The sequence below is a fragment of the Hevea brasiliensis genome, chromosome 17, assembly GCF_030052815.1.
Source record: "Hevea brasiliensis isolate MT/VB/25A 57/8 chromosome 17, ASM3005281v1, whole genome shotgun sequence".
Lineage (NCBI taxonomy): Eukaryota > Viridiplantae > Streptophyta > Magnoliopsida > Malpighiales > Euphorbiaceae > Hevea > Hevea brasiliensis.
In genome coordinates, this window is record NC_079509.1 from 57,989,537 (window position 1) to 58,012,924 (window position 23,388).

General features: G+C 30.8%; 4 protein-coding genes across 6 annotated transcripts; 2 read left to right on the plus strand and 2 right to left on the minus strand.

Moving 5' to 3' along the window:
- Positions 1–449: 449 nt before the first annotated feature.
- Positions 450–2,065, minus strand: LOC131175410 (protein MOTHER of FT and TFL1-like). Its single transcript, XM_058139642.1, has 4 exons — positions 1,826–2,065; positions 1,529–1,590; positions 1,403–1,443; positions 450–770 (listed from the first exon to the last, which is right to left on the minus strand). The coding sequence occupies exons 1-4, from the start codon at positions 2,018–2,020 to the stop codon at positions 550–552; spliced, it is 519 nt and encodes a 172-aa protein (XP_057995625.1). The 5' UTR covers positions 2,021–2,065; the 3' UTR covers positions 450–549.
- A 5,206-nt stretch (positions 2,066–7,271) lies between these two features.
- Positions 7,272–10,752, plus strand: LOC110649852 (GPI mannosyltransferase 1). The gene is made up of 4 exons (XM_021804584.2): positions 7,272–7,848; positions 8,555–8,737; positions 9,413–9,951; positions 10,223–10,752. Exons 1-4 carry the CDS (start codon positions 7,578–7,580, stop codon positions 10,526–10,528), a joined length of 1,299 nt encoding a protein of 432 aa, XP_021660276.2. The 5' UTR covers positions 7,272–7,577; the 3' UTR covers positions 10,529–10,752.
- Positions 10,753–12,367: 1,615 nt separating this feature from the next.
- On the plus strand, positions 12,368–17,090 carry LOC110649851 (putative disease resistance protein RGA1). Of its 3 annotated transcripts, none has more exons than XM_021804583.2 (2): positions 12,368–16,304; positions 16,544–17,090. In XM_021804583.2, the coding sequence occupies exon 1, from the start codon at positions 12,716–12,718 to the stop codon at positions 16,268–16,270; it is 3,555 nt and encodes a 1,184-aa protein (XP_021660275.2). In that variant the 5' UTR covers positions 12,368–12,715; the 3' UTR covers positions 16,271–16,304; positions 16,544–17,090. The 3 variants fall into 3 exon arrangements, with proteins under 3 accessions (XP_021660275.2, XP_021660274.2, XP_021660273.2); XM_021804582.2 differs by having other exon boundaries at positions 16,560–17,090; XM_021804581.2 differs by having other exon boundaries at positions 16,731–17,090.
- Positions 17,091–20,458: 3,368 nt separating this feature from the next.
- On the minus strand, positions 20,459–22,607 carry LOC110649853 (uncharacterized GPI-anchored protein At4g28100). The gene is made up of 2 exons (XM_021804586.2): positions 21,752–22,607; positions 20,459–20,856 (listed from the first exon to the last, which is right to left on the minus strand). The coding sequence occupies exons 1-2, from the start codon at positions 22,421–22,423 to the stop codon at positions 20,509–20,511; spliced, it is 1,020 nt and encodes a 339-aa protein (XP_021660278.2). The 5' UTR covers positions 22,424–22,607; the 3' UTR covers positions 20,459–20,508.
- Positions 22,608–23,388: the final 781 nt, after the last annotated feature.

Here is a 23,388-nt window from a genome sequence, read left to right on the forward strand (position 1 = left end):
ATTTAACCAATCTTTATAAACGATTACTTGGTTTGTTTTCAAAGAACTGGTGAAGGATGCGACCCCTTCGAGGCTACGACTTCACCGCTTGATGAAAGCGAAGATTGGGAAGGAAGGTGACGCCATTGTTGAGATCATTGACTCCAAGGACGAATAATTTTTTATATTGTGATAAATAATAGTAATATAATAATAACTTTTATAAAAAAAAATATGAAAAAAGTATTTTTATTAATTTATTTTAAAAATTAATTTAAATTAAATAAGTGAGTTCGCAAAATTTAACGTTTCGTTTAGAAAATAATTCAAACTAAATTAAATTTTTATTGAGCCTAATTATATCTATATTAATTTATTTATGCGCGCAGGCGTAAACTTCACATAGACAAGAAGATGAACATGAAAATAGCAATTAAATATTATATCTATATTAGGGAAAGAAAAAAACATTAAGCAAAGCTTCTTAATTTAGAGTAGACTTGTAGTTTATTAACATGGAAATTAACCATAAGCACCAAGCCTATAAGCACTAAGCCTATATATAATTATTTAGCGCCTGCGACTAGCAGGCTCCTTCTGGGCATTGAAGTAGACAGTAGCAACTGGCAGTCCCAAGTCCAAATGTGCAGCAAACATCCTTGTGTTGAAATTAGCCCGTGATTGCGGTTGCTCTGCCATCCCCAGCTCCATCTTTTGCTCGAAAAGCACCAGTATGTAGCGGTGAATTCCCACTGGTGGACGAGGACCCACGTACGACAATATCTCCTTCCCTTTAACATTATAATTAACTCAATAAATCTGAACAAAAAAGCTTGCCAAGTGGAGTTGTATAAATACACCTCTTGTGAGGCCAGAAATCAAAGCAACGACCATGACCATCTAAAAGGTGATGAGTGTGTCATGGGGCTGATACTTGCTTCATCCATATTCGGCCGCAATGTGGTCAAGATTGGCATGCAATGTTTATATCAAAGAGGATATTGAATAAATTACGTATGAATTTATTTTGACTTAAATTTATATAAATAATTATGTTATTTTATATATTATTTTAATAAAATATTTTAAAAATAATAATAAATTCAATTTTATTAAAAATAATTACATGCATGCATGTTGATTTGTTTGTTTGCACTAAAGGGTGGCAGAGAATATGACATTTATTTACTTTGTCTTTTATATTAAGAATAATTACATGCATGCATGTTGATTTGTTTACACCAAAAGGTGGCAGATAATGTTTTGTTTTCTTGTTTATAAAAAAAATATGATTACAATAATCATGACAAACTCTGTATCAGATATTTCAACATAAAAATTAATTAAAAAAATTATGATATTTTTCTTTATTTTTTTTTATAAATATCTCTAGAGCAAACAAGATAATGATTTAATTTCTCACCTTTACTAGGATTTGTTCCACCAGGTATATCTGCCACTATCCTGAAATCAGAAATAAAAATATAGAAAATAAATATAAATAGCATTAAAAAATTAATTATAATTATATATCCATTTATATACTTACCAATGAACCCACTCTCTCATGCTGGGTTCACTAGGGCTTGGTGCATCAGGGTCTGTCATCACCTACATGAATATCAACAGTTGTTATAGATATCATATGCCACCTTGCATTTCACAAGCTTTTATTGTATAAATAATTATATATATAATCAATAAATTTTGATTGAATAATACTGAAATTTTCTTGATTTTCAATTTATTAAACGAATTAATTTGAGTTGATGAACAATAATATTAATTTCAACATATGTAAAACACACATGCATGTAAAGGAAAATAGTGAAAGTGGTAAACGAACCAGAGTATAGAGGTGGTCGGGATGACCAGAAATGCTGAGCTTAGGAGGAGTGACAGCAATAGAAGGCTTAATATCACAGCCATTAGTGACATGCTTAGACCCATAATACACAGACATACTCACACTAGGAACGAACATATCAATCACATCACCAATAACACGACCCACAACCAGAGGATCAACAGAAGCAGCCATTAAAACCAAAAGAAGAAGAAGAAGAAGATGATATGAAAGTGAAGAAGAAGAGTGTAGAGAAGGGTTATATATATAGAAGAAAAGGGTCATTGGATGAATGTAACATTGAGGGCATGCATAGGCCATTCTAAAGTTGATGGAAGCAGAGATTGCCATGTGGAACATTACCCCCTGCCTTTAAACCAAAATTTTCTGTTTCTTCTGATTAACATCTGGGTTTCATCTCCGCCGTTGGTTTTTTTCTTTTTCAGCCAACAGAATATTTTCTCTTTTATTCTAGAAGCTAATTTTCAGATTCCTTTCATGCCATAATTACAATCATGGTAGTTAAAAGGTTAACATATTCGTGATTATATTATATTTTATATTTAATTATTTTATTCAATTAAAATTTTCAATCTTACTTAATTTTTATTTCTTTTAAAATGATTTTTTTAAAAGTTAAAAAAAATTAAATGTTTTTCATTTTAAATATGAGAATTAACTAAAAAGAAATTAATTGAATTAAATTTTTATAAAATTATAATTTCCAAATAAGATTGTGATTTCTAAAATAAGATTTTTGTAAATTTTTTAAAATTTCTAAAAACCTTATTTTTTTCAACCTAATTATTATTTTTACTAATTTTTAAAGATTTTTTAAAACTTTTATTTTTTTCCTCATCTATCATATTAGTGAGTTGAGATTGTTTTTTCAATTTTTAAATGCCTTCAACAATTTTCATTTTCTTTTAGGTAATAAAAATTTTAAAATTTTAAAATTAGGAAAATATTATTTTAAAAAATCTTAGACAATAATTTTCTTTTAGTAGGGGATAATAAATCTCACTTTCTAGTGTAAAGTGATATTAGAAATAGGGTTATTAAAAAATTCATCAAATATACTTTGTTTTTTATTATTTAAAATTAATATTTTATTATTACTAATTTTTTAAACATGTGGTACATGTTGTCTCCACTCATAGTATGTACTTGTAACTTTTATATATATAATTTTCTATAATTTTCACCTACTATATAATATTATCATACAATCGATTAAATTTAATTTATTTTCATAATATTAAATTACTATGGCACTTAATTAAAATTGATTTATATTTTTTCAATTTTTATATGTTTAATTTATTAGTCTTTAATAAATAGTTAATTTATTTTTAAAATTACCTTGGTTGATATATAACAATAATGTTTTTCTCACTATTAACAATAATATTGATTTTTAATATTAATAATAACTTTAATATAGTCATTCGTCAGAATAAAAAAATCAATAATATAGAACAAATAAATAAGTGATTCTGTTTGAGAATAAGTTATATAAAAAGAAATAGATTAATAATGCAAGTATCACTTAAATTCCTGGAGCTCAATCATCATCCTTTTATGGACATGGAAATTGAAATGTTTGTCACTTCGTAAATTTTATTATATAAGATGCTCCATCTGTCATTTTTGCATTAGGCTCATCTTATGATATATTCAATAGTATAAATGAATTAAGTAGTCAAATTAATCCTATAAATCAAGGTAGTGCACTAAATTGAAATCAATATAAGAACTCCCCAACCTCATGTGCCTATATGCAAAAAACTTTGCCGCTCAAGGCATTGCTCCATGAAAGCTCCATTTGCACATGAAATTTTTTGCTATTTCTCCTATAAATAGAGTGGAGAGAGATATAAATCACAAAAAAGATGAAGATAAAGTGCAGTAAGCTACAATAGAGATAAGTGTTGTAAAGTGATAGCATATCAAAAGTCATGCGAGATGCATGCATATTGGTCTAATCTAATCATTGGCATTTAGCTTTAAAAAGGTGATCAAAAGGAACCTAATGACAACTATAAAAACTTTTAGAGGATCTTAACAGGGGACAACAAGAGGGAGAACAAAATAAGTTATTCAATTGTGTCAATAAACACACAAATATGCAGCTAATAATAGAATAAACATGCAATAAGCATTCGTTTGTATGTGAGGTTTATGCAAGGAATTTATTTTTTATAAAGTAGGAGCTCTAGAAAAAAAAAAAAAATCAAAATTAAGGCTTTGCATGTATAATACCTTATCCCACATTCTGCAATTTTGTAAGAAAATGTCACCATTTATATGCGTTAAGATAAACTCTGTTTTAGCAATTGGCAAACATGTCATCATTTGGCTGCATAATCTAATGGTGAAATTAATCTAAATCATGACACGTTAATTTAGTTGGCATATTAACACAAAATGATTTACTTCATAATTAATAAAGCATAAATGAAAATAAATAAAAATTTGTAATATATAGCACATCTTTTACCTCTTAATTCACCTCAGGATTTTCATGCAACACTTATTGTCTCCTCCTCTAATAGATAGACATATAGATTTTAGGTTACTTAGGTATGTCATACGTCATAGATATTGAATTTCTATTTGACATTGTTTTAAAGTCTCAATAAATCTTTACTCGAAAATTTGCACACCACGCCATTGCTATAGTATATTCCCTTGCAGATTATATATTATGCAAACATCTATTATAATTATTTGATTATTCATTTAGACTATGAATAAGAAAACTATATAATATCTTTAATTTTAGAATAATAGTTCTTGATAGGGGTTATTATCCCAATAAGAGATTATTACATTGCAAACTATTCACAAAATCCCCAAATCCTTTGTTTATACATAGAAGAAACTCAAAAAATAATCACCACAATTTCAACATACATTACTGATAGCTCTAAAATGAGCTTATAACGCTCATTCACTTTGCTCTGTTAAAATATCTTAAAACAAAATTTAACATATGAGCTATAAATTCATACAAATAAGATCTAAGATCAAATTGAAACAAATGAAGTAAGTTAAAAAGATAGAAACCTCATTTATTTTTATTACAAATATAAGGTGATGCTGGTATTCCACTTGATTACATGGCTTAACCTCCTGCTATAGTAGCTAACGTGGAAGGAAGATAATTTGCGAACCTCGAATATAAAATCATTAATATATGATATTAAATTTTGAACATTTAAAAATTTAGAATTATAATTATAGAATTACACTAAATATATTGATTAATTTATTTTTTATTAACCAATTAAAATAAAATAAAATTAGTTTTTTGTTTGTTCATAAGTATTTTTGGCTATGCCATTATTTCTCCTTTTCCACTTCTATCTATATTATTTATATTTATAAAATTATAGATGTAGAGATAGATTAATATTACACTAAACTATAGCTATGTGAATAGCAATTCTTCTCCAAGTAGATTATTATTCTCGTGCAATTACATAATTTATTAGATATCTTTAATACATTAAAATAATTAATTCTTATTGATTATATGATCCATATTAATTACAATTATTTTTTATAATATAATAAATGATAATTGTCTTTTTTTTCTACTAATTTAATGGCCTATATTGGATAGAATTTTCTTTTTTATGAATTATTATATAAAGAGGATTGCAGTTTGTTATGTTTCTAACCAATGTCGATAATAATGAGTTGTAAAAAAAAATTATTAGTCTATGTTACCTGTAATTTAATAATTAATATTAATATCTTAATTTGTTAATGTGATTTTTGTTATTTAATAGACTTTATTTAATTTTTTATATATAAATAAGATTTTTAATATTAAATTATTAGTTAATTATATATTTAACATGAAAATATGTATTGTAAATTTAATATATGAAACCATGATGATCAAGTTAGTATTTTTTTTGTTTAACTTATGATTCATTACAAGAATTTTATTTATATTAGAGTATTGTTTGCAATAATAAAATTATTGAAAATTAAATTTTTTTTTCTCTTTGCGTTGTTTTTTTTTATAAAATATTGCTTTTAATATTTATTTGTATTAATAGAATTATTAAAAATTATTTTTTTTCTCCTTTACATTATTTTTCTTATAAAATATTAATTTTGATATTTAAAATCTTAATATTGCTTTTGAATTATAATCTTTCTTTAAATAATATATTAATTTTTAATGGCTAATCAAATTTAATTTTTTTATTAATTTAAATAATAAAAAATATAATTTTAAATAACATAAATTATGAAGGGTATTTCTCCTTTACGTAATTTTTTTTTTTATAAAATATTGATTTTGATATTTAAAATTTTAATATTGCTTTTGAGTTATAATTGAATTAGAATTGAAATTTTATCTCTTTTCTTAAATATATTGATTTTTAATAGCTAATTAAATTTATTTTTTTATTAATTTAAATAATAAAAAAATATAATTATAAATAATATAAATCATGAAGGGTATTTTTGATAATGTAAATATTCTTCCTCTCATATTTATATATTTTATAGATTATAATAAAAAAATTATAGATGAATTAATAATATTTTTTATTTTTATTTATCAATTTTTTTATTTTAATTAATTATTTTTTTATAAAATTTTATATTTAATTGAAGTTATGTATAAGTAGAATTAAAAATTTTAAATTTATATAAACTTTAAAATTAAAAATTTTAAATTTATATAAATTTTAAAATTAATTTAAATAATAAAATATAATTATAATTAATTTTAAAAATAAAAGACAATTTAAGTAAATTTAATGTTTTTTCTTCATATATTTATATATAATATAGATAAGTAAAATTTTAAAGATTTATATTAAATTACTATAAAATCCCTATATAATCTCAAAATTAAATAATTGGTCTCAAAAATTCTAAAACCTAATTAAAATGTTTTTATTTTTTTAAAACTCAACTGTTTAATGCCTCTTGATAAATAGAAAATGTTATTCAATGAGTTATAGCCTTGGTAAGAGGAAAGAAAATTACCCTCCCAATCTCTATTCCTCTGTTTCTCTGCCCCAAAACGCAAGTCCTCCCTTAAACTCACGATGGCTCTTCCCTCTTGCTTCCGTCAATCCCCACCACTGCTTCTATCGATAACCACCATCCTCCACCATCACCACTGCCGACGCCACTTACAACATCTGGCAACTCTAACCTCGTTAATTGCCTCTACTAAACAGAACTTGGCCTTTTCTCTCTTACATGGTCCTGCACCTTCCTTGGCCAATCTCTCCAAACCCAACACTCTGCTACTTAGGGGTGGCTACGGTCCGGTTTTGAATCAGGTCAAAATCGGATCGAAACTGATCAAAATTAAAATTGATTTAGAATCAGATCAAAACCGGCTTTTTACGGTTTGGTTTGGTTCAGGTTCATATTTATCATCTGTAATCTATCCTATAGTATGATATAGAACTGGTGAGCTCTCCGCCATCAGACCAAAATCTCTTCCTCCACCTGCGGCGACTACGAGTACAAAGAAGTCGAAGAACCGCGCTGCACCAGCTCCTGCTCTGCCAACGGAGGCGCCTGATCCAAGCGTTGATTCACGAGCAGCGGTGTTGTATTGCGTTTTCAGTTGGATTCTAGCGGCGACCCATCGGCGCTGTGATTTGCCAAAATGGAGATCAGTCATTAAGTTTCTGGTCATTTTCACTTGTTTTAGAGAGAGAGATATCTATGAGACCAAAGGGAGAGTTCACAAAGTGTAGCAGCTATGGCATGGATAAACATGAACCAATTACTCCTATTCTCAGCAATTTTTCGACTCATTTTGATAATTTATGGAGAATGGCAAGATACCCATATGGAAGTTAGATATACAGATGTGGATTACCTTGTCTTTTCTGATGCTGCCTCGTTAATGGCTTCCGGAGAATCCCCTTACAAAAGAAGTACTTACCGGTATTCACCTTTGCTCGCTTTTCTGCTCATACCCAATTCCATTATTCATCGTTCATGGGGTAAATTCCTCTTCTCTGCTTTAGGTAAGTAAAGTTTCCAACTTAAAATTTCTATTTAATACTTTGGCTTGTTTTCCTAGCATGATTTGGTTTATGGTATTTTATGTAGTAAAATTCCCCCTTCACCCCCTTTCTCTTCATTTTATAGATAGCTTCTTTGTTTGGGGATCCATGTTGGGATATCTGTGTTAATAGTTTTTCACATATAGAATTCTATATGTCAAACAAGTACAGAACACGTTACTCTCCAAAAATATCTCCTCGCATACTTTGCATCGGGTAAAATTTTTCAGCTTTGTATGCCATACTAAAATTTGTATGCATAATGCTTCATTCTTTTAGATGCAATGCTTAAGAGTTAATAGTAAGTGATTCTTAGGAACACCAATGTGATGCTAGATTATTTACTCATCCTTGTTTGCCTTGAATTTCAGATTGCTTTGGTAATGAATTTGAAGAAAAACTAGCACCAACTTGCTTAAATAGCTTCTGCTAAACTAATCCATTGTCTTTAGGCTATCCTATCTGAGCGGTGATAATGTGGAATCATAACGGAGTAAATTTCTGTTCTACAGCAACTCTGATTTTTTTCCCACACCTCTGATTGTTATTTCCACAGTTCATTTGATAGAAACATGAAAGAAGTTTATAATTTAACTGTACGCAAACTCTTTCTATCTGGATTGACTTGCTTTTTGTCTTAGCTGTGATTAATATGCACATATTGCAGATTTACTTGTGGGCTTGTTTATCCACGACATTTTGAAGCGTCGTAAGGTGCCTGAGGATCTGTGCTTATATTCTGTAATGGTATGGCTCCTCAATCCATTTACCTTCACCATTGGAACCCGTGGGAACTGTGAGCCCATTGTTTGTGCCATGATTTTGTGGACCATTATCTGTCTTATGAATGGTATATTTCTACTTCTATATTCCTATACTGAAATAGATGATGTTGCTGGTTTCTTTTAAAACATCAACTTGTTAACCAATTTAAATTGTTTCTATTGATGCATTTACAATGGGTTGCAATATCGCCAGTTTGCCATCAAGATATGCATAAACTTTAAATTCAAGGAGCAAGTTCTTGTTGCAGCGTTGAACTTGAAGGAAACTTAATTGTCTGAACTGTCTCTCAGAATGTGTGATGGATTTATGCTTGAAGAAAGAAAATACTCTACTAGTCCTAGATATTAATAATATGTTCTCTAGTTTGTGTGATTCACTCTCATTGTCTAATTTGACAATTACATGCTAAATATTTGATATTTTTCCTCAACAACTAAAATGATAATTGTTTCCTCGGCTAGTATTTTTGAAGACAAAGAAAAATTAAATGCTTTAAATTTTCAATAAACAAATTTTAGGGGCTGGAACTCTTTTTGAGCTTGGTACATTGAAATTGAACTTTGTTGAATTTTCAAAGTCAAGAATATCTATAATTAATTATATGCTTTGAAGCAAATCCATTAGAAATTGAAGGGGTTCAGGTTTTTTGAGTTTCTCTCTCTGTTTTGGGTACTGTCAACTTCCCTTGTTCTTTTATACATCTAATACTTTTTATGCTGTTCTTTTTTCTGTTATATAGGTAATGTGGTCCAAGCTGCAGTTTGGTATGGACTAGTTGTCCATTTCAGAATTTATCCTATAATCTATGCACTCCCTATTGTTTTGGTTCTTGATCAATGCTTCTTCCAATCTGGTCAGAAGCCTCTTCTTGTGAATTGGAAATCCAGTCAACAGAAGACATCACAGAATACAGAAGGACCTGGGGAATTTGGTATATGGACTGTGTTGAAAAGGATATTTACAAGAGAGAGAATTATGTTTGGACTGATTTCAGGAGCTGTTTTTCTCTCTTGTACTGCTCTTTTTTTCTACTTGTATAGATGGGAGTTCTTAAATGAGGCACTGCTCTACCATCTCACTCGTACAGATCCAAGACACAATTTTTCCATCTATTTCTATCACATATATCTCCATTATGAACGTGAATTTTCAATGGTGGAAAAGCTTATCTCATTTCTGCCTCAACTGGTAGTGCAGCTGGTTCTCATTTTCTGCTTTGCGCCAGATCTTCCATTTTGCTTTTTCCTACAGACAGTGGCGTTTGTAGCATTCAACAAGGTTTGTTATTATTGTTCAAATGCATCTTTATCGAATTTCAGATCTTTCTTGTTTCTAATTATGCAAAATGAGATGTGTTTCCCCTTATTTTCCTTTTTGCTTATATAGTTATTTTTATTGAAATTGAGGAAGAAATCAAGTTTCTGTTACAACTAGTCAAAATGCACTCCTCCACTCTTGATATATAACTCTGGTTTCTGGAATCATGTTTCCAGAAAATTTTTATAACCTACTTGATGTTTACAACTGTGTGGGTTCTATCCCTTTTTAGGTAATCACAGCACAGTACTTTGTCTGGTTCTTTTGCTTGTTGCCATTGATACTTCCATGGAGCAATATGAAGCTGAGGTGGGTAGGCACATGTTGCACGCTTGTATGGATTGGTGCTCAGAGCCATTGGTTGTTCTGGGGTTATCTGCTTGAATTTAAGGGCAAAAATGTTTTCCTACAGCTTTGGCTAGCAAGCTTACTGTTTCTGGCTGCTAATACTTTTGTGGTTGTCATGTTTATCCGGCACCACAGATGCTGTCCGGTGTTCCGGCAGCTAAAGCGTTCAAGTTTGGAGAAATCTGAATGAGTGAACCACAGTGTTGCTAGAATTTGAGGATCTTTGTAGCACCATTGCATTGGCTTGATTTATCTTCATTGTACTTTGGATAATGATTCACTGCATATGCTTACTGGGTGCACAAACACTCTGCCTAATGCTGGCATTTTTCACTTGATTCATCAGCTAGGAACTTGTGTGCACTGAATTGTATCAGTTATGAATAATTTTTTCCCAGTTCTTCTATTTTTAAATTTTTGTCAGTGGCTGTTTTCAGCCTTTTTTTTCATTAAATTTTTAAAATTTTAATTATTTAAAAATATAAAAATATTTATTGTAACTAAAAATATGACAGATTTGTAATTTTTTTTGCCAATAATTAGATCATATTGATCTTAAATCAAAACTTTCAGAGCCACAAGTGTCACCCTTTTGAAATGAAAATGGGATATCAAATTATCAATTATTGTATATACTGGAGTTCCTTGAACCTCTGTCAACATTGTTACTGAATAAATAAGTCTCTCTCTAGGTTTTTTCAGAGAGGGAAATTCCTTTCTCTCCTGTTTCAGGAGAGCTTTTCTTGTTTTCGACTGCCTAAGAGTTGGAGGTTCCCCAGCCCCTTAGAGTAGGGGGAGCAATTTCCTAGCCTAGGTGGTGGTGTTCACCCTACTACTGATAGGTTGGGGTGTAAATAGTGTGGTGTTTGATGGTTTTTGTGGTGATTGTTGTTTTTGCAAATCAGGAGCTGATAGTGAGGGTGTTTTCTTGGTTGATCTATCTTGTAGCTCAAGATGCGTGCTTTGCTTCTTAGGTTTCTTCTATGTAGCTCAATGCAAGGGTTTCGTTTGTAGTGGTAGTGGCACCTCTGGGTCTTTGCGTTGGCTATGGATCCGATATTAGACCTTAAAGCTATATGATGGTGAGAGACTGGCGCTCTACCACCCCCCTTCCTTGTCAATATGCCCTACTGAGTCTTTTGTCTTCCATAGCTATTGGTTCTTATGGGCTTTGTTGGTTCCCTTCTTTGGTTGTCTTCTAGTAGTTTGCCTGGAGTTCCTTGTTTGGCCCAGGTTGGGCGTCTTCACCGACTACAAGCTCTCTGGTTACTGGAAGACTCTACAAGATGAAGATGGTGGGCAACATTGCTAAGAAGATTTTGTCAGATCCTTAGGTCGGGTAGTAAACCCATCTTGCCTAGGGTCAGTCTTGTATAGGGCCTTTGGGCTTTTTTATAGGCTATTTCTACAATTTTGGAGGGGCCAGTTGTTATTTGGACCATGGTCTAGTGCTGTTATTCGTACTGCTGCCTCGGGGCCTTGCAATGCAATTATCCTTTGTCATGGGGTATCAATTATCGTAGTGTAATCGCATTAATTGTTCCTGATCTTACAAGTTTTTTTATTTCAGTCTTTAACTTTAATTTATTATAATAAAAATTTCCAATTTTAATTATATTTTAAAAAATTTCTTTTACCAACAACAGCAGGTAGCAAGTTAAAAAAAATATTGTTTTATCATTATCTAAAAAAAATTATTATTTTTCTTATTTTTTCTCTTTTTATGTCTAAAATAATTAATAATTAATTATTAATAAAATTATTTTATTTTTAATAAAATTAATATTAATTAAATTTATTAATAAAGTTATTCATTAATTTATATTTTTATTTATTGTTTTGATTATTAATTTTAATTTTATTAAACTTTAATTGAGTTTATCAATAAATAATTTTATTTGCCTCTTTAATTTTAAAATGTTATATTCTAAATTTTATTTCAATTAAATTTTATTTAAAATGCATATTAACCAAGTTCCATGAAAAGAGACAAAAAGCGAAGAGCGTAGCCACAAGGGTCGCCATTTTTGAAGGAAAATGGGATATCAATCATTGCATAACCAAAGTTCCTTGAACTTCTCAAAGGGAGAGCGGAAAAACAAAGAGCGAAGGCTCCACACGCAATTTTACACAAGAAAGGCTAGCCAAGCTTTTTTGTGAAGGTTCCATCTCTTTTCTCAACAACTTCTCCGAAGTTCTCTAAACTGTAAGGATTGATCTTCAAATACTTTCGCTGGTTGCTTTGCCAACTTCCTTAGCGTTGGAGTTGTCTGCTGTAGCTATTCTCGAGTTCTTGATTCAATCATCTCCTCCTCTACTGCTGTTACTCCCCTTTTCTCATCTTTCAATTCTTGAAAAGAAAGAGAGAGAAACCAAGATGGCAGAAGCAGTTCCATTTGGTATAGCTACCAACATACTAACGAAGTTGGGTTCCTCCACCTTCAAAGAAATCGGAGCCACATATGGTGTGAAAAAGGACTTGCAGAAGCTTGAAAACACACTCTCCACCATCAAAGCTGCGCTGCTAGACGCTGAACAAAGGCAGGAGAAGAGCTATTTGGTGCAAGACTGGATAAGGAAGCTTAAAGATGTTGTTTATGTAGCTGATGATGTGTTGGATAGGTTTGCAACAAAAGCTTTGAAGCATCAAAGCACTGGTTTAAAGATCAAAGAAGGGGTGAGTGAATTCTTTTCCATGTCGAATCAACTTGCATTTCGTTTCAAGATGGCTCGAAAGATAAGATATATTAGGGAGAGAGTAGATGATATTGCAGCTGATATGTCAAAGTTCAATTTCAAAGAGAGAGTGGTTGAGCGAGAGGAAAATAGGCAGAGAGAGCAGACTCATTCCTTTCTATCAAACTCAGAAATTATTGGGAGGGATAGGAATAAGGAGGAGATTCTGAACTTGTTGATGTGTTCAAACAATCAGGAAAATGTTTCTATTGTTCCAATTGTTGGGATTGGTGGGTTAGGCAAGACAACTCTTGCTCAGTTGGTGTATAATGATACTCGGGTAATCAATTCTTTTGAAAAAAGGATATGGGTTTCCGTCTATAAAAAAATTGATGCTGGAATGGTTGTTGCTAGTATTATTAAATCTGTAAAGAAAATTGATCCGGGAAACTTGGAGCTGGACCAATTGCAATTGTGCCTCAGGGAAAACTTGGAGGGGAAGAGATATTTACTTGTCTTGGATGATGTATGGGATGAAAGCCATGAGAGATGGGTTTGTCTGAAGAATCTGTTATCGATTGGAGCTCGAGGAAGCAAGATTCTAGTGACTACTCGCAGTAGAAAAGTTGCCTTTGTCTCAGGCATCAACTGCCCTTACATTTTAGAAGGTCTAGCAGAAGATGAGTGCTGGGCATTGTTTGAGCGCCTCACGTTTGGAGAGGACAAGGAGGGAGTGAATTCAAGCCTGATCACAATTGGAAAGGAAATTGTGAGGAGATGCAAAGGAGTTCCTCTTGCTGTGAAGAGTTTGGCATGTGCAATGCGAACAAAAACAGAAGTGAGTGAATGGTTGGCCATTCAGAATGCTGAAATTTGGAGGTCTTCTTTAGATGATAATGAAATTCTACCAGTGCTGAAGTTGAGCTATGATCATTTGCCAATCCCTTTAAGACAGTGCTTTGCTTTTTGCTCAATTTTCCCAAAAGACTTCATGATCCAGAAAGATATATTGATCCAGTTGTGGACAGCACAGGGTTATATTCACTGCACCAGTGGAAATGAGTATCTGGAGTATCTTGGTGATCAATACTTTAAGGATTTAGTGACATTGTCTTTCTTTCAAGAAGTAGAAATGGATGACCTTGGAAACGTTAAAAGCTTTAAGATGCATGATCTTATTCATGATCTTGCACAGGTAGTTGCAGGAACAGATTGTGTTATTGCAGGAACTGATAGTGGGAATATTTCTGAACGAGTGCATCATATCTCCTTTCGACATCCCTCTTGTTCTCCAGATGTTCCAAAGCATTTATTTGAAGCAAAGAGCACAAGGACTTTCTTTTTGCCAGATTACTGTGGATTCACCAATGAATCAGCATCACATGCTCTGATTTCAAAGTTTAAATGCCTACGTGCGTTGGACTTGCATCACTCGTGTATTAAGGAGTTGACTTACAATATTGGTAAGTTGAAGCATTTGAGATATCTTGATCTTTCTAATAATTTGGACATGGAAAGCCTTCCTTGTTCAATATGCTATCTGCATAATTTGCAAACGTTGTTGCTCTCAAACTGTACAAGTCTTCAACAGCTGCCGAGGGATCTTGGAAAGCTGATAAGCCTTAGACATCTTATGATTGATGGGTGTGCTAGGCTGACTCACATGCCGTCTGGGTTGGAAAAGTTGACGTCCATTCAAACATTACCAAGGTTCATTGTTGCAGAGAACAAAGATTGCTCCCCAGATAGTTCAAAGATCAATGAGTTGGATGGCCTAAACCAATTGAGAGGTGAGTTACATATTGAAAAGCTTGGAAATGTTAGGAATGTTGCATTGGAGTCGAAAGCAGGAAATTTGAAAGGGAAGGGATGCCTTCGATCCCTTACTCTAAACTGGGGGACATCACCTAGAGCTGGTCAGGATGAGCATGATGAATTATTGATGCAAAACCTGCAGCCACACTCAAATCTGAAGGAATTACATGTGGAAGGTTATGGAGGTGTGACGTTCTCAACTTGGCTCTCCTCGCTTGGAAACATTGTTAAAATTACAATAAAGAAGTGTAATCGATGCCAACATCTGCCGCCTCTACAAGAACTCCGCCATCTCAAGTTCCTCAGTCTTGAAGAGTTGATGGATCTTGAGTACATCGACAATAGCAGCAGGCAGCCCTCATCATCTGTAATATTCTTCCCATCCTTAAAAGTACTTTCACTTGTTGAATTGCCTAATTTAAAGAGATGGTGGAGGGAAGAAGCAGTCGTTGAGTCGATGAACAATAGTAATAGAGCATCGACATCACTTGGCGAGCATCAGGAGCAGCAACCTGTGGTATTACCTTCTTTTCCTTGTCTTTCTAGCTTAAAAATTCACCATTGCTTTAACTTGACGTCAATCCCGCTGCATCCATACCTTGAAGAGCTGTATCTATATGAAGTCAGTGAGGAACTTCTACAACAACAGGGAGTGATGTTGCTCACCATGATGACAATGAGGATCACCATGATGATGATGATGATGGCAGCTTTACAGAGCCCCAGAGAATCTTCCACCTCCCTTTCTTTACTTCCCCATGATTCCTTCACTGCTTCTCCTCTTTCTAAACTAAAGTCTCTGCAACTTGTGAGAATTGATGATTTAGAATCTTTGCCAGAGGCATGGTTGCCAAACCTGACTTCTCTTGAGCATGTAAAGATTGAGGAGTGCCCTAAACTATCAAGTTTGCCGCGACAAGGTTTCAAGGCCTTGACTTCTCTCCGAAATCTGAGGATCTACAGGTGTGAAGGGTTAAAGTCTTTATCTAATGGGATTCAACATCTCACTGCTCTTGAGGAACTGAGGATCAGGAGCTGTGAGGAGCTTGATCTTTCAGATGATGGTATGCAATTGCAAGACCTTAAAAAGCTTCATTATCTGGAACTCAGTGATATCCCAAAATTGGTTTTTCTTCCAATCTGGATTCAAGACACCCCTAGTCTACAAGAATTGCAGGTTGAAGAATGTAAAAATTTGGTTGCTTTGCCAGAGTGGATTGACAGCCTCACATTGCTTCAAAGACTTAAAATTTCCTATTGCCCCAGATTGACTTCATTGCCAGATAGGATTCGCAATCTTGCTGCTTTACAACAGCTTTGCATTTGCAATTGCCCTCACCTATCTAGAAGATGCCAGAAAGCCAGAGGTGCAGATTGGCCCAAAATTGCTCACCTTGCAATGATCAAAATTAATGGCAAGTGGGTCCAACGCCTAACATGACATCATTCTGATACAAGGAATTCTCTGCTTGAAGGTTTGAGCTTTTCTTGTTAGTCACATTTGACTCTTCTTTGTTAATTATTCTTTTGAAGTTTAAGTTTCTGAAACTTTGATTCAGTGATACTATCAGTCCAATTTTCAAACTGTTAAGAGCATGCAAGTTCCAAAAAATACTGTTAGATTTGAAAGAATGAACAAGAATACAGTTTCGGTATTGATTTCTAATGTTTATTATTGTATTTATTAGTGGATCAATCTTTTGTCTCATTTCAGAATCTTGATGTTGCAGAATCTGAAAATATATTACAAGGAAACCGAAAGACAATTAAGAAATATGAAGGAAGAATGTCTAGTGATTTATAAATGCAATTCTTGTGAGATTAAACATGGGATTAACAGGATCATCTGATCAAAACTTCTAGATCAAGTGCAAGTAAGATGGTTTTTTCTTTTGCGAGAGGTTTCTCTTGACATGCAAGGCCAGTGTGCTCTGTTTGTAGACCTTATGGGATTGCTGGGTTGCTCATTTTGCTTTTTGGATGGATGTTGCTTTTTTCAGTGGTTTTGTGCTGCCATGTTGGTGGCTTTGCTATGGTTGTTCTTAGGCTAAGTGTTCCATGGGGTGTTCTCTCTGCTTGCCTTTTCTGTTCCTGCGTTTGTTTGCTGTTGCTTGTTGGTTGTACTGTTTTTGCAAGGGATTCTTATCGGCTCTTTGGCATAGAATTTAGGTGGGTGTAAGGGTTTGGCTTGCGGGTCTGGGTTAGCCTCACCTGGTTCTCCCTTGTTTTCTATTTAATAAAATCTTGCTTTGCTTTGCTTATATTAAAAAAAAAAATGTATGTAAGCTGGTCTGCTAGAAAAAGTGGAGTTTATCTGGTCAGTTTTATAAAAAAAAAAAAAAAAGGAAATTTATAATTTGATTCATGAGTTTTATCTTATATTATATTTTAGTCCTTAAATTTTAAAAAATTAATTATTTAATTTTTAAATTTTATACTATATTATATTTTAGTCATTTGTAAGAACGATTTCAATTTAATTCAATTTTCATATAATTATACTATTTTTGGTATAATTTCTACTTTTTTAAAATAAATTTTTTAAAATTAAAAAGAAAAATTCTTCTACTTCTTATGTTTCAAACATAAAAATAAAAAAAAAATAATAAATATATTGAATTAAAATTTTATAAAATTTTATTTTGCAAACAAGAGGATTATGATTGGTAGAAGGTAAGAATGTCCTGCTCAATTTTTTTAAAATGATTTTTTTTTAATTAAAAGAAAATTTGAATTCTTTTACCTATCCCCTATTTGAAATTTAAAACTTTACAAAAATTATATTATTTTCATGTGGCTTAGATATGTTTTCGTAGATTTGAATTGTGATTCGATCCAAAAGTTTCGCTTTATAACCTGATTGGAATAAAAAGTAAGGTATAAAAAGTGAGGTTTATAGTAGTAGTAAAGATTTATGGATTGGTATAAATATTGCAATGTTCTGCCATTTGCAATAGATTTATAAGAGATTCGGTAAACATACTGAAGTTAGGATTTCAGAGTTCAGAGTGATTGCATTACTCTTTGTCATCATAGTAAAATTTTTTTTTTATCTCTTTTTATGTAATTCTCTGTTTATATATATATATATATATATTATGTAATTGTGCGATAATGTGTGCATTAGATTTGCGTGCCTATTATAATAAATTTAATTTAATTAATTTTTTTTTATCAATTCTCATATTTGAAATGAAAGGATTTAATTTTTTTAATTTAAAAAATAAGTATAATTATGTGAAATTTTAATTAAATTTTTTTATAAATTATTTATTCTAAATAATATATTTAAAATTTTAAATATAAATATTAATAAAAATAATAAATTAATTAAATTAAATTTCTATAAAATTATAGTTTTCAAATAAAAGGCATGAATGGCCCTCTACAATTTTATTGCCCCTAATCAATCAAAATAGAGTGTTGTTACCTACCCTTGATGTCTAGATATTACACAAACAACACTTAAGCTAAAATTATAGTTAATCCTATCATAATTTATACTGATTTATTATTGGTCAAATAGATAAATTAAATTAAATATTCTAATGTAAATAAATTTTTTTATAGAGAAAAATACTTCACTACACTTGGTGCATCCAATCCAATAATTCAACTCAATCTCTATTCCCTAAACTGTTTGAGATTATTGTATTGAGTTTTATTATTCAATTGTGTGTTATTTAGTTCACTAATTTTAAAATAGTAAAATGTTGAATTTAGTTCTTACTTAATTTAATTTATTTTTAATTTTTTATCAAAATTAATTTAGAAATTTCAATTTAAACTCAATTTAATTCAAAAATTTAAATTTATAGACTAATTTTTTTATTTAAATAAAAAATTAAAAAATTTAATTTTTTAATTTTGAGATTAAATTTCTTACTTTCTTAATTTAAATCCAAAAATTAAGAACTTGATTTTTGAGTTAAATTGATTTTTGAATTAAATTTAAGCTAAATTAGATAAAAAAAATTAAAAATAAATTAACTTAGACTTTCTAAAAAAGTACAGGAGTGTAACTGAGCTTTAAACCTTTTAAAAATTAACATCCATTCGAATAATTTATATATTTTATTAATATAATTTTTAATTAAAAAAATAAATATCATTATATTAAAAGATACGTGAAATGTGAATTTTATTATCTATTGTAGTGAGTTTTATGTTTGATTTGAGTGGGATCATGTCTTTTTTTATAATTATTTGCAATGTTTAAAATTTTAATATTAATATTGATTTTTTTAAATAAAAATTAAGATACTAATGTAATAACAAAAACTAAACAAAATGAAAAATTTATTAACCTCAATTAATCATATGAGCTCGAGATTTTTTTTTATTAAAAAATTAAAATAATATAATATTTAAAAAAAATTACTGTTAAATATTCTTTAATATTCTTAAGTTGGAAAATTTATAGAATTAATCACATGCAATTAAAGAAAATAACTAGATTCAATAAATAAAATTAAAAAAAAAATACAATAAAATACCTAATGTCAAAATTGAGAAATTTTATGTCTCAGCCACATAAATATTTCAATGTAATCATTAGCATTTCACTTTGGGATGGCAACGGATTAGATTTTTACAGATATTTAATTTAATCAAATCATAATAAAATTAATTTAAGTAATATATAATTAAATTTAAGATGAATTCAGATCTGATTAATAATACTCAAAAGATTCAGTTCGAGTGTTAAGTTTTATATATTAGATATTTGTTACTTAAATTCGTTTATATAAATAGTAATTAAATATAAAATATATTTAAGAATAATATTTATAAATTTTATATATTTTATTTTAAATAAAATAGAATTTAAATATTTTATAGAATTATTAAATTTTTAAAATATGAATTATTAATAAAAAATAATTTAACTCTAATTTAAGGATAATAATTTTTAAAATAATTATAATATTATTAAATTAAAATTCATGAATAATATATATAAAAAATTATGTAGCTTTTATATAATTATAATTATTATTAATATTTTATTACATGAAGCCCATTGGCAGCTAATTCTTACTGATCCTCCAATCATAAATGTGCATAAAATAAATAAATAAATAAAAATAATAATAATAAAAGATAAAGTAGCATTTTATGAGATGTTGACGTTGCATACAACTTCTCGTGAACATCCCAACTGTCCTCAAATTTGCCCCAAAATAATCCACCATAAACCACAAATCACTTGTCCCTCTTGTCTTTCTGGCACATGGCTAGTGGAGCCACCTAGGGCTGAGCAATTGGATTTGGATCGTCTTATTTTTGATATTTTTATTTAATTTATTAAATAATTTAATTCAATTTAATTTAAAATTTATAAAAATTTTATTTTTTTAATTTAATTCAATTTACACTGAATTTAAAAAAAATTAATTAATTTAATTTAATTTAAATCGAGTAAATTCTAAATTAGGAAAAATATAAATAATTAAATTATAATATTAAATATAAAAATTTGGGATTTTTTAGTAATTAACAGAAATAAAAAATTGCAATGCTACTCACATAGACTATAAATAGATACAGAAGAAGAACACCTGGGCATCCCATCACACAAAACAGCAGAGAACCCAAAAAAAAAAAAAAAAAAAGGAACAAAAAATCATAGTTCCAACCACCACCATCAACAACAATTCACTAGATTAAAGCCATCATCTAAAATTTGGTGGAAGGTACAAAGAGAAGCAAATGTAACAAACAGATTACAAAAACAACAATAGATATAAAGATGGGTGCTTGATGGGAGATTGACAAAGAATTGCTGGAAATTTCAGAAGAATCAACAGCCAAGGGCATACCATCACTGTTGAGAGTGCAGGACTGAGGATTTGATCCATCCACATTCATCATCATAGCGCGTAAAACTGCAGAAACTGTGCGTATGTAAGCTGTTCGATTCTTCGCAAGCAGCCATGTGAGACCCATCAATTGGCAATCTTTGTTGTGCATTTTGGTGGTCCTGTCCTCTGATTTGCTTGAGTTCAAAGTCTTCTTGTTGTTAAGCTGCATAGGTAAAAACAATTTTTTTTTTTTTTAATGATGGAACTAACACATAGTTTGGTGCATTAAATATTAAATTCCTAATTACTTGCTGCAGCATCTAATCAAAATTTGTTGTCATCTGCAGCCTAAGCCTTCAATTTTCAGCAACATTTCAACAATGCAAAAGAATGAAGCCCACATGACACTCAAAAAAAGCAAACTCAAGTCAATTCAACAAAACTATGAGTTGATCTTGAACTAGTTGGGGTTAGATATGCCAATAATTTTCTTCAGGCTATACCCAGTTTTGGACTATATCCAATAAATTGGATTGGGAATTGGGGAATCCTTCAATGGAATTCCATGAAAAGAAATAAAAGATCACTATGTTTTCCAATTAGCAACAATACAGAGAAAAACAGAAATTCATATAAGATGGGAAAAAATCTAAACCTGCCCAGAAAAAGAAAGAGCAGAAAAAAAAAAAAAAGAACACTTGCAACATTACTTTACATCAATGGAATCAGATCCTATTGCAGATCAGATGGTCCTCAGGACCACAGAATTTTACTTAATAACAGTGAAAACTACAGTTAACGGCCTAATAAATGAAGTTTAATCCCACAAGCACTTGTAAGTCAGAGCGTCCTGTGAAAAAGACTACTAAAATATGTCACCATCCTGTTATAATTCTATTATTTCTTTAGCTAAGATAACTAAGAAAAGAATGTTTCTAAAACATCCAAAACAAGAGAAAAAAAATTCAAAATTCAATTTACCCCAGACAAGAAGAAGAGATAAAGCCAAATCAGCTTCTTTTGCTTTATTCTTCAACTAATACCCATGAATTGAAAAATGGAAAATGTGTTGATTACAGAAAAGAGAATCAAAAAAGAAGGAAAGATACGAAATTTACCGAATAGAGGCTGTTTAAGCACTTGGAGCACCCACCGAGACCAGGGAATTGATTCACATTGCCACTGCTACTCAAGCAATCCCTCTCTAACTTCTTAACCCTCTTATCCCCAACAAGCTTCCCCTTTCGGTTAGTAGAAAATGCCTCAGGGCAGCTCAATGGGTGCAATCGAATCCCACAATAACAATAAACCACATCACAAGTCTCATTTGGTTTAACCAACTCTATCCCTTTTTCTTTCAAGGCCTTACCCAGATCATCCACACAAGTTTCTGAGTCATCTGGGAGAAGTGGCAGGTCATATGATGGGGTAGTATGACCTCCCACTGCTGGGGCTACTCTGCCAGCCGTACCAAGTGCAGTGGCAGAGTAGGCAGAGTACAGCCAAGCTGCAAGAACCGGGCAGCACCGGCTCTTGTGTAGCTGCCCAGTTTCGCCACTTCCACAAGCAGTTTTTATGCCATGGAAGAGCTGATCCGGCAGGTCTAAAGGACAGCCTTCAACATTAGACTGTTCCGGGAATGCAGGAATGGTTGCTGGGGGTGATGGGTTTGGCAAGAATGATTGGATAGATGCCGGGTCTGGGTTGGATAGACCCGAAATGATGAATGGAAAGAAGGTGAAGAAGAAGAAGAAGAAGAAGAAAAGAAAAGGTAAATTCTTGGGAAACATTTGGGGTGGAAAATGTGAGAGGTTTGTGTCTATGGGTTAGCACTTTTAGAGAGCTATTGATGGAGTGAGAGAGTGAAATAACAAAAGGATAGCATGTGGTTTGTAGAATGGAGAGTAGAGAGAGAAAAGAAAGCAAAAAGAAAGGAAAGGAAAAGAAAGAGAAAAGAGAAAAGTGTGGAGGGGAGGAGAAGTGGGGTAAGGTTGAATTTGGCTGTTAGCTACTTTGGTGAGATCCAATTTATGGAAAGTGAAGAGAAAATGATGTTAAAGTTAGTGGGGATTAGTAATAGTATCATGAACAAATCATTCTTTGTATGAAGTTTCAGTTACGAGGTCTTTTTCTTCTTTAATTTATGTGTATAAGTTTAATTTGGGGTGATAAATATTTTTTTTAATTTAAATAGATTTTTCTTTCTTAGAATAAAAAATTATTATTATTATTATTATTATTATTATTATTATTATTATTATTATTATTATTTTCAACTTATTCCCTCTTTTACATTGTACAAGGCTCAAGAACTATCATGCTTGAAAAGTGCATAAGCATGATCATACAACTCAATTTTTGAAAATATGTGTTGAAAGAAAATAAAATGGAATTTTCAATTTATAACAAATAGGAGATGGGAAAAATCTCTTTTAATTTATTTAATAAAATCATTATACAAATAATTTATTGAATTAAAATAGTTTACATTTGGAGATTTACTATATACTTAAAAAGTCTTGATAAAAAAAAAATTGTGTGCAAAGAAGGGAAACAAAGTAAATCCCTCCAAGACATGGCCATGGTTGAGGAACCACTTATTAAAAATAAATAAAAAAAAAACTTGAACTAAATAGTTATGGAACAATTTAGAGGATAGTTTTAGAACCATCAATTTTGGTTTAAGTCCTAATTAAAAAAATTCAAACAGAGATTTAATATAATGCAGTTCAAGACGGTTTAGATTAAAAATTTA